Below are 10,000 nucleotides of genomic sequence, written 5' to 3'. Positions count from 1 at the left end.
CAGAACTACGATAGGGAAGGTTTATACTACGACCAAAAGGGGGCTTGCCTCCGCGAAATGCCGCAAGAAAGCTGGGAGATTTACACCTGACGATGGAAGGTGTAAATCCATTTGTAGGGCAAACCAAACAAATGGATGGCATTAGTTTCAGAATTATGGCAGGACCATGATGACAGCATACAAAAATACATCATCGCAAACACTGAATTACTTGCTGTTACAATATGTTACAATAATAACATAATTAAAAAATCACCATAGTATTTATAATTAAAAAATAGAAGCAAAAACGTCATACGTCAAAACAACAAATCTGCAGTCCATTGTCATTCAAGAGTCTGCACATATATGGGATTGGAGACCTTCTGTGTCTCTCAGTTCTGTATCTTGGGAAGGACAGTTTTCTTGCATTTCTCCTTGTTCGAGCTGTCAGTGTTTCTCTAAGAGGAGGAAGTCAGTTTCGTTAAGACTAAAGGCTTAGTTATGGTTCCACGTTGACACAACACAAGGGGGTTTATGGACCCATTGCGTCCTTGCGTACCCTCCAAAAATGTTAACCTTGCGTCGAGGTGACGCAAGGTTAACAGAACAAAAACAGGTTCACGACTGCGTCGAAGCGAGTGCGTGGTCATTGCATTGCGTCAACGTTGAACCATAGACGAGCGAAAACGTGTTGTTGACTTGTTTTGTTTTCCCGTCTGTTTCTCTGCTTCAGGACCTGATCCGAGATCAAGGTTTGCCGAGGTCAGATGGAGGTAAGTGTTTACATTTTATTTCTATTTTTTTGTATTCTTTATTTTATTTCGGGCATTTCGTTTTTTTCCGACCATCCCTGTGTCTACGTGTCAAAGTTATGTTCTTTTTTTTCGGTTTGTTTATTTATGTTTTCTCTGTGTCTGCTAATGGCCTTTAAAGTTCAGTTGGTTCTGTTTCTGAAGAAATATATAAATATATATATATAGATAAATATATCCTGGGTCCGTGTGTAAGCGTCCTCTCACGTGGCAGATAAAGGCCACAAATCCTGGATTTGATCTACTTTGCGGAGCTCCGGCCTGGGTGGGATGGCGGGGAATGAGAGCTGAGCTTTCTTACAGAAGAGAAAAGCTCTCCATAGATATTAGATGTTATCGCCTCAAAGTTATTAGTCGAAGCCCCAACCACTTTGCGGAGATTGCAAAACGGAGTAGATTGCAAACATTCTGGGATGCAAAAAGGTCAAAGATAACAGGAAAGTTTAACTAATATGTATACGATGTTGGCAATGAAAAATGTGTCCGATGTTGATAAAGAAAAGTACAAATCTAAAACTGATTATGATCACCATTTCATGATGAAATTCGACACTTGTTTTATATAATAATACATACAACTGCATAGAGGTCTAAGGGGTGAATCAAACATTTGGCTGGCACTCACTATACCGTTAATGCGAGTAGCTCACTATAACGCTAATGCTAGTTATAATGCTACGGTGTGTAGCTTGTTATACTGCTAAGTAGAGATGTCCGATATTATCGGCCCGATATTAGCATAAAAATGTAATATCTGTCAATATCGGTATCGGATTTTTTTTGAAAAAAAAAAAAAAATAAAATAAAAATAAACATGGCACTTTTCCCTTAAATTAAGTTGAAGTATTTTTCTTATTTTGCACAGACAATGTTAACATTTGGAAAGCCTTGTTGCATTCAAGAATGCATCCAGTGGGGCATCACAATAACATTAAGCATGTTGTGTTAATTCCACAACAGGAGATATGTAATGTTACCTAAATTAGGTTTGAGGAAAAATAACCCAAATATCGACATCGGTATCGGCTGATATCGGAATCGAAAATTTAGAGTTGGACAATATCGCATATCGGATATCGGCAAAAAAGCCAATATCGGACATCCCTACTGCTAAGACATATGGGTGCTAAACCCCTATAGCATGAAGCTGCTATAGCACTAATTCAAGCATTTAGCTTGTTTACCGCTATGACGTATGGCTGCTAAGGCGTTTAGCTCGTATACCACTATGATGTATGGCTGCTATAGAGCTAAGGTGTTTAAGCTAACATAGCGCAAGGCGTTCGGGTGCTACAGCACTAAGGTGTTTAGCTTATATACCATTACGACGTATGGCTGATATAGTGCTAAGGCGTTTAGCTGATACACAGCTAAAGGGTACGGGTGCTAAGGCGTTTAGCTTGTATACCGCTACGAGGTATGGCTGCTAAGGCATGTAGCTTCTACACCGCTACGGCCTACGGATGCTAAGGCGTGCAGCTTCTAAGGCGTACGGATGCTAAGGCGTTTAGCTTGTATACCGCTACGGCGTACGGATGCTAAGGCGTGTAGCTTCTAAGGCGTATGGATGCTAAGGCGTTTAGCTTGTATACCGCTACGAGGTATGGCTGCTAAGGCATGTAGCTTCTAAGGCGTACGGATGCTAAGGCGTTTAGCTTGTATACCGCTACGAGGTATGGCTGCTAAGGCATGTAGCTTCTACGGCGTTGGGGTGCTAAGCCGCGTCGTGCGCGTACGGGCGAGGCGCGGTAGTGAGCGCCGGGGTGGGGGTTTGGGGTTTGAGGGGGTTGAGTCGCTGGGCTCCAGGGCCGGTGATCCTGTGTGTGTGTCTCTCTCTCGTCCCTCCTGCAGCCCCCCCGCCCCACCCCGCACGCCCCTTGAGGAAGCACCGAACGCGGACCTCGAGCCCCCTCCTAAACTCCTACCCCAATGACATAGTGTTTGATTTTGAGACCGAGCCCCCGTGCCGAGGTAGCTAGGCCTCTCGTCTGTGTGTGGGTGTGGGGTTGTGCGTTGTGTTAGGTGTGTGTTCGTTTGGGTTGTGTTTGTGTGTGCTTCTCACCCCTCACCCCCCCTCTTGCCCCCTCACAAACCTCCCTGTGATGGCGTGTTGTGCACATCCACCACCACTGTGTGCGTCGTTGTGGGTCTGTCGATGCAACGCACACACGCGAGCCTGCTCGTCTGATTATTATTGTGTTTTTGCTGGGGATCCTGCATGGGAGTTTGACTTCTGAGCATCTTTTATTATTTCTCTTTTTAAGATCAGTTGTTACTTTTACCAGCAGCAATTCCTCGCTAATTCCCTTTCAGTTTTTGAGGAGAAACATTGATCAGCCAATAAAAGCTGTGAGGGAAGAAGATGTCTCTCCAAGGTCGGCTGTTATCCTAGTGCATGCAGCAGCACCCGCTAGTGGTCAAAACGGGTATTACACGTGTCACCCCATGAGGTTAGCTTCCATACTGTTGTTGCTCCAAAATACATCCAGGAACCATGAACACAGTCGTCACATCAGACGCAAATCAGGAATCAAATGTAGTAACACTAGGGGCACTTTCTGAAATGTGTTGCCTGGGTTTGGACTCTTTTTTGACAGTTATTAGCGTGGGGCTACGATGGCGTCCCCGAGTTAGCGAACGCATCTTAGCCTTGATGGGCAACGCCGCCACCACACTCCTCACTGCATGTGCCGTGTGACTCTCACCTCACCAAACCAAACGTAGTAGGAGCCCCGTGCCCCCCCCCCCCCGCGCCTCCACCTTCCCGCTCTTTATACTCCGTCCTATTCATTTGGTTTTCCCGCCACCGCCTTTTTGTTTTCAATTAATGTAACCTTCCCCTCGTGCCTTGACCTTATTTCGTTTATTTAAAGAATGTTCTACAACCCCGCCCCCTCCCCTCCTCCCTCATCACCCTCCCCCACCACCCCCCCACCCCCCTTCCCAGGATCCACGGCGGGGCTGTCGGCCACGCCCCCTGCCTCCCTGCCCGGCTCGCTGAGCAGCGTGAAGATGCCCCAGAAGTCGCCGTGTCCGCAGCGGGAGCGCAAGTCGTCGTCCTCCTCGGAGGACCGCAATAAGATGGTGAGCGCGCCGCGCCGTTCGCTCATCAGGATCGGACGATGTTTTTTCCCGAAAAACGTCGGCCGTTGTGTGAAGGAATAGGAAATAATAATTGTGTGATTATTTGCCGTTATCGTTAAACTTTATGGTTTTATGTTGAACGCACTGAAACTGTGATTCCGCTAACTTTGCACGGCGACATGTGCACCGACGCAAGCTGTAGAAACGTGCTAGTAAACAAGTTAATCACAATTTTCTTTTATTTGAGGTACACACACACGGGGCCGGCGCTCGGCCTAGGCGACCGCCTAGGGCGGCAAATGTGTTGGGGGCGCCCTCTGGTGGCGCCCTTAATTAGTCAATTAAAATATACGAAACAAACGGAGAAGGGAGGGGGCGCGGGGGCAATCGCCAGGGCGCCCCGAAACCGTCACCGTAGTACGCAGGACAATGCAACAAGCACACACACACTCACACACACACTCCAAGACAAACACTCACACACACAAACATTTCTATACGGGTACATTAGGCGTCCCAGGCTAGCTAGCGCCACTAGCGTGTGACACGGACCACGAGTGTCCTTCTGTCTAACTGGGCGTCTCTCTCTGCCCTCGTCCAGAAAACTTTGGGGCGGCGGGACTCCAGCGACGACTGGGAGATCCCGGAGGGGCAGATCACTCTGGGCCAGAGGATCGGCTCGGGGTCCTTTGGAACCGTCTTCAAGGGGAAGTGGCACGGTAGGCCTCACCACTCGCACTGATCGCTCCAGCGACCTTTCACTTCCTGTTGGTTCCTACTTAGGTTGGATTCTACTTGTTATTAAAGGGGACGTATCATACCACCGGGTGTGAGTGTGTTTTAGCCGTGACAAGCCGTTTTGAAAATCACCCTCTTCTGACATCACACTTTAGTGCTGGGCGATATGGACAAAATCTTATATCACGATATGAGTAATTTTATATCACGATATGGATATATATCACGATATGGTATTTTTGAAGTAAATTAAAATAATAAATGGCTTAAAATAACCATACTTCACATCAGTTTTTTCTTTTATTTTGAACTTGAATTTCCATGCTTACAAAGGAGTAAGTAGCGAACAATCTGTCATTAACTGCAGTGTCATATAGTGCAAACATCTTGTAAACATTTAACTGTTTTTTCAATGCAAATAACATTTTTTTTTAAAGGTGTGCTTCACACCTGCCTGGCTGTCAGTCAGTGCAGTGTAATATAAAATAAAAATCCTAAAAATATTTTAAATACTAATTATACACTTATAAAATAAAGTTATGTGCTGTGCAAATAGCTGGTGGTAAAAATAGAACTGTTTCTTCAATACAAATGAGATTTTTTTTCAAGTTAACAGGTGAGTCTCACACCTGCCTTGCTGCAGTCAGTGCAGTGCAATATAATATATATATATATATATATATATATATATATATATATTTTTTTTTTTTTCTCTCTCGGTATAAACGATATGGCCAAATCTCTCCCGGTAAACACTTTCATATCGTCCACGGTATGATATCATCATATCGCCCAGCCCTATCACACGTGGGCGTGTCCACCCAGATGTGTGCTGGGTAGATCAGTCTACCAGCCTACCCAGTGGATTGTAGCAAACGTTGCTCATTTATCCGTCGTACATCTAGGTGGACACGCCCACTTGTGATGTCAGAGGAGGCAGATTTTCAAAACAGCTTGTAACAGCTAATCACACTCACACCTGGTGATATAATATGTCACCTTTTTAAAAGGGAAAATATTTGTTGGTAAACAAAGGTGTTGCTCATTCAATATGTTCACTGTCCTCCCCCCACGATTTGTTTAGATTATAATTCTCCTGATAATATTCATAATATAACTACCATATCAAATACCAGAAAACATGCACTGAACCAATGTTTGTCCAAAGTCTTTTTGCAGTCACCTCAGTAGTGACAGAAGCACTGATGCTCGTCCTATCTGCGTTCCTCATGCTAGCGCAGGTGCAACAGGCTAACAGTCGGTGTTGCGAGCTTGCATCCTTGCTCAGCCTGCTATCAGACCAATCTGAGTTCTCTTCATTGGTTGGTGGGGGATTGAACTTCTTGCTTGGTCACATGACATCCTGACATCCTCTGATAAGCAGAGTCGTCGGCCGACATATTTCTCAGTGGCTGGCTCGTTTTGAAACTGGTTTAGTTTCATCCCAAGCCAGAGTACAGTTTATGAAGTGTATATTGTTGTATTCAAGCCACATTGCACTGGAACCAGAACTGCATTTAAAGTTGGTGATACATTTATGTCAAACTCCTGAGCAGGGGGGGGGGGGGGGGGGGGGGGAAACATGTTGTTGTACATCTCTCACCGAGCAGCAAAACGCTATCATCATTTATTGAAGAACAATTATTCTGAAATAGAATAAATAGTCTCTCTGTCTCACTTCCTCTCTCTTTATGGACCTTTCTTTCTTTTCTTCTCTTTCTGCGTCTCTCTCTGTCTGTCTGTCTCCCTCCCTCCCTCCCTCCCTCCCTCCCTCCCTCCCTCCCTCCCTCCCTCTCTCTCTCTCTCCCACAGGTGACGTGGCGGTCAAGATGTTGAACGTCACCGCCCCGACACCTCAGCAGCTCCAGGCCTTCAAGAATGAAGTGGGCGTCCTCAGGTAGGGGGAGGGGTCTCATAATAATAATAAATTAGATTTACGAAGTTCCTTTCAAAACTCAAGGACGCTTTACAACATGGGCTGGAACATAGAAAACAAACAAGAGGGTGGGGGCTGCCCCACTGAATGCTCGGTTTCCATAGGTTCAGAGCAAGGGGCGGGGGTCAGAGAGCAATCTCCTCAACCGACATTGGACCCACTGTCCTCAATGCGTAGTTAACCATAGAAGAAGCCTCAACCAGCTCACGAACCTGCTTCAGACAGTCAGTGGACCTTTCACAGGAAGTGCTTCGGAGATTGTTTGGATTAGGTCGCTGTTTGTTGACTCGGGTAATCAACATGTCGACGTTGTTGTTTCCACATTGCTCTTTCCCCTCCTACTCGCCCACTAACTGGTCATCTCCTCGCGGGTACAGTGAACGAGGGCGTAGGAAAGTATTGGAATGCAGCCTGCGGAGACATGAGCCATGTTATCTTTTTAACATTTAAACTGGGTCAGGCAATTTCAGAGAGAGTCGACCCAGAGTGAGCTTGATTCTGAAAGTTCCCAACTGAAAAAGTCCCACCCCTCAACTCAGGCCCCCCTCCAAAGCCAGGCCCCCAAAAACACATGACTAGCTAGTTAGCTAGCTAGCTAGATTTAGAAATGCGTCAGCCTAGCCTTGCGGAAGACTCTGGTCAGTGAGTGCACACAGGTAGCTAGGTAGTAAGACAGACACAGACAGACGGGCCATCCAATCATTTAAAGAGAAGTTCAACAAAAGTAACAAAAATGCATTGAAAGGAAATCTCCTACCCCAGCTTTAATCTCTCTCTCTCTATCTCTCTCTCTCTCTCTCTCTCTGTCTCTGTCTCTGTCTCTGTCTCTGTCTCTCTCTCCCTCCCTCCCTCCCTCCCTCCCTCCAATGTCGTTGGACCCCCCCTCCCCGACAGGAAAACGCGTCACGTGAACATCCTGCTGTTCATGGGCTACACCACCAAGCCGCAGTTGGCCATCGTGACCCAGTGGTGCGAGGGCAGCAGCCTCTACCACCACCTGCACATCATCGAGACCAAGTTCGAGATGATCAAGCTCATAGACATCGCCCGGCAGACTGCACAGGGCATGGAGTGAGTCGCACGCACACACACACATGTGGACACACACGTGGACACACACACATGTACATACATACACGCACACAGACGTGCACACACGTGGACACTCACGCACACATGTACACACATGTACAAACATGTACACGCACTCGAGCAAACACGCACAAGCGCATGGACAAGCGCACGCTAAATTATTCCTGTCCTTATATTTACCGGCAAATCATTGTTAAAGTAGTTTTACATCATCGTTTTCTTACGGGCACAATGTTATACTTTGAACAACGTGTATTCACCAGTTTGACAATGTGTTTGTTGTGTCTGTTCTAGCTACCTGCACGCCAAGTCCATCATCCATAGAGACCTGAAGAGCAACAGTATCCTATTTTCAAAACTCTACTCAACTACAGTAAGGGAGTCGAGCGGCGGGTCCGATCCATACTGACTACCCCCGGCGGTTTGAATGCGCCCTGCAGAGAAGGGTCTGTAGAGGAGCAATACATTTCCTCCTGAGTCCGATCCGCTTTTACGGGAGCCAATCACCAAGCTGGCTTTTCCCCTCGGCGCGCTGTTGGCTGGTTCAACACAATGACGACAGGGAAGCGACGGCATGCAGCCAATTGCGTAAATAGTCAGTTGAACTAGGCCCGTCGATCACGCCTCTTGTGCTGAAGAAAATGACCGCAGCCTCCCCGGACCGACGTGCAATCTACAATTGAGCTTGGTCTGGCGATAGCCAGGCTAGGTCCAATCTGTCTTCCACAGATCTCTGTGTGACTGTACAAGGCCGTGCTTGGATGGCCTCAGCACAGTGGAGCCGGTGGTGGTGTTAGACCATGGGGCCGACATGGAGACAGACAGACTGTCTGTCTGTCTATCTGTCTGTCCGATCCACTGAACCGTCCTGATCTCTCCGTCTCCTCGTTGCACTTAGTGATCGGTGCGCGACTCGGTCCAGAAGTAATGGATTCTTTGTGGTTGGTTCTTGCGTCCGGGCATTTCACCGCAGGGTTCTAGGAAGGGGTGCGGGGACGTTTCTCGCTCTGATGATAAAGCCTGCGATGTTAGGAAGTATTGTAAGGACAGGATGCACATTCGGGCTTCAGAAGGAGACGACATAGTGGAGACATGGGTGGAACAAGGCGTGGTTTCCTTGACCGCCCCTCCCTCTCCCAGACATCTTCCTGCACGAGGACCTGACGGTGAAGATCGGGGACTTCGGTCTGGCCACAGTGAAGTCCCGCTGGAGCGGCTCGCATCAGTTTGAGCAGCTCTCTGGCTCCATCTTGTGGATGGTGAGTGAAAGAGCTCGCTAAGTGGCTGATTTATGAGCCACTTATTACATACTTTTTTTTTTTAGTATGTAATAAGTATGGAGAGGAAAATAAAAATGTAATCTTTTGCTTTTGAATGTGACGAAATGGACCTGCTTGATGTCATTTTAGGATATTGAATATTCACGTACAATTCTTGATGTGTTTTTTCTTTTTTTTACTTATACATTTTACATTACAAAAAGTATTGCTTAGGCCTAGATTATATACAGGTTGAAAAGGGATTAATAAAGTTGAATCCTCCCACATGAAGTTGCCGGTCACATGCCCTAGCACCTATTGCTAAACGGCATATTGTTGTTAAAGGTGATAGATTACACCACCAGGTGAGAGTGTGATTGGCCTTTACAAGCTGTTTTGAAAATCTGCCTCTTCTGACATCACAATAGGGCGTGTCCACCTAAATGTTTCCAACTGGTGCTATAATATGTCACCTTTAAACTACCCCCCCCCCTCCCCCCTCTCCCCGCTAGGCTCCGGAGGTGATCCGGCTGCAGGACAAGAACCCGTACAGCTTCCAGTCCGACGTGTACGCCTTCGGCATCGTGCTGTACGAGCTCATGTCCGGCGTGCTGCCCTACTCCAACATCAACAACCGAGACCAGGTAGGAGGCGTCGCCACGGAGACCGCCGCACTCGGGGTCGGTTGACCTCGTCGATGTTGAGCTTTCACCGATAAACTTTTCGATAAATCGGAAAGTAGTGACCTGCGATCGAATGCGAGATCTCTCTGTGCGTCTCATAGTATCGCGTCTTTTCGACTAAAACGGGTGCGTTGCGGAACAAAATAAATACAATTGGTTATGATTTGAGGGATTGTCTGGGGAAGCACAGCAGCTAGTTGTGTGTTGGCCTTTTATGTGAGGGGGGGGAGGCTCCTATATTAGTGGTAGAAATATTGGTATTGAGAGATGTAGATTTGATTATACATTTGGATGTGAAATGAGTTTGGCTTTTACTTTGAAAAACAATACGTGGAAAATGACCCCCTGCCCCCCCCCCCTCAGATCATCTTCATGGTGGGCCGGGGTTACCTCGCCCCCGACCTCAGCAAGGTG

The 10,000-nt window shown here is 46.9% G+C and overlaps 1 protein-coding gene across 3 annotated transcripts in view; it reads left to right on the top strand.

Moving 5' to 3' along the window:
• The window catches only part of braf (B-Raf proto-oncogene, serine/threonine kinase), a 22,290-nt gene that overhangs the window by 10,118 nt on the left and 2,172 nt on the right, over window positions 1-10,000 (top strand). For 2 of the 3 annotated variants that reach the window (XM_030353151.1, XM_030353150.1), the window contains exons 9-18: window positions 716-755; window positions 2,646-2,765; window positions 3,742-3,878; window positions 4,480-4,597; window positions 6,429-6,513; window positions 7,447-7,623; window positions 7,939-7,985; window positions 8,785-8,903; window positions 9,416-9,547; window positions 9,950-10,000. The exon at window positions 9,950-10,000 is cut by the window's right edge and continues 84 nt beyond it. In XM_030353151.1, coding sequence (XP_030209011.1) covers window positions 716-755; window positions 2,646-2,765; window positions 3,742-3,878; window positions 4,480-4,597; window positions 6,429-6,513; window positions 7,447-7,623; window positions 7,939-7,985; window positions 8,785-8,903; window positions 9,416-9,547; window positions 9,950-10,000 — 1,026 coding nt within the window. The remainder of the gene's footprint in view (window positions 1-715; window positions 756-2,645; window positions 2,766-3,741; window positions 3,879-4,479; window positions 4,598-6,428; window positions 6,514-7,446; window positions 7,624-7,938; window positions 7,986-8,784; window positions 8,904-9,415; window positions 9,548-9,949) is intronic. The other variant, XM_030353152.1, reaches the window with a different exon arrangement.

Source organism: Gadus morhua, chromosome 4, assembly GCF_902167405.1.
Source record: "Gadus morhua chromosome 4, gadMor3.0, whole genome shotgun sequence".
NCBI classification, from domain to species: domain Eukaryota; kingdom Metazoa; phylum Chordata; class Actinopteri; order Gadiformes; family Gadidae; genus Gadus; species Gadus morhua.
Note: the sequence above shows the minus strand (reverse complement) of the source record. Positions and strands in the feature narration are given on the sequence as shown.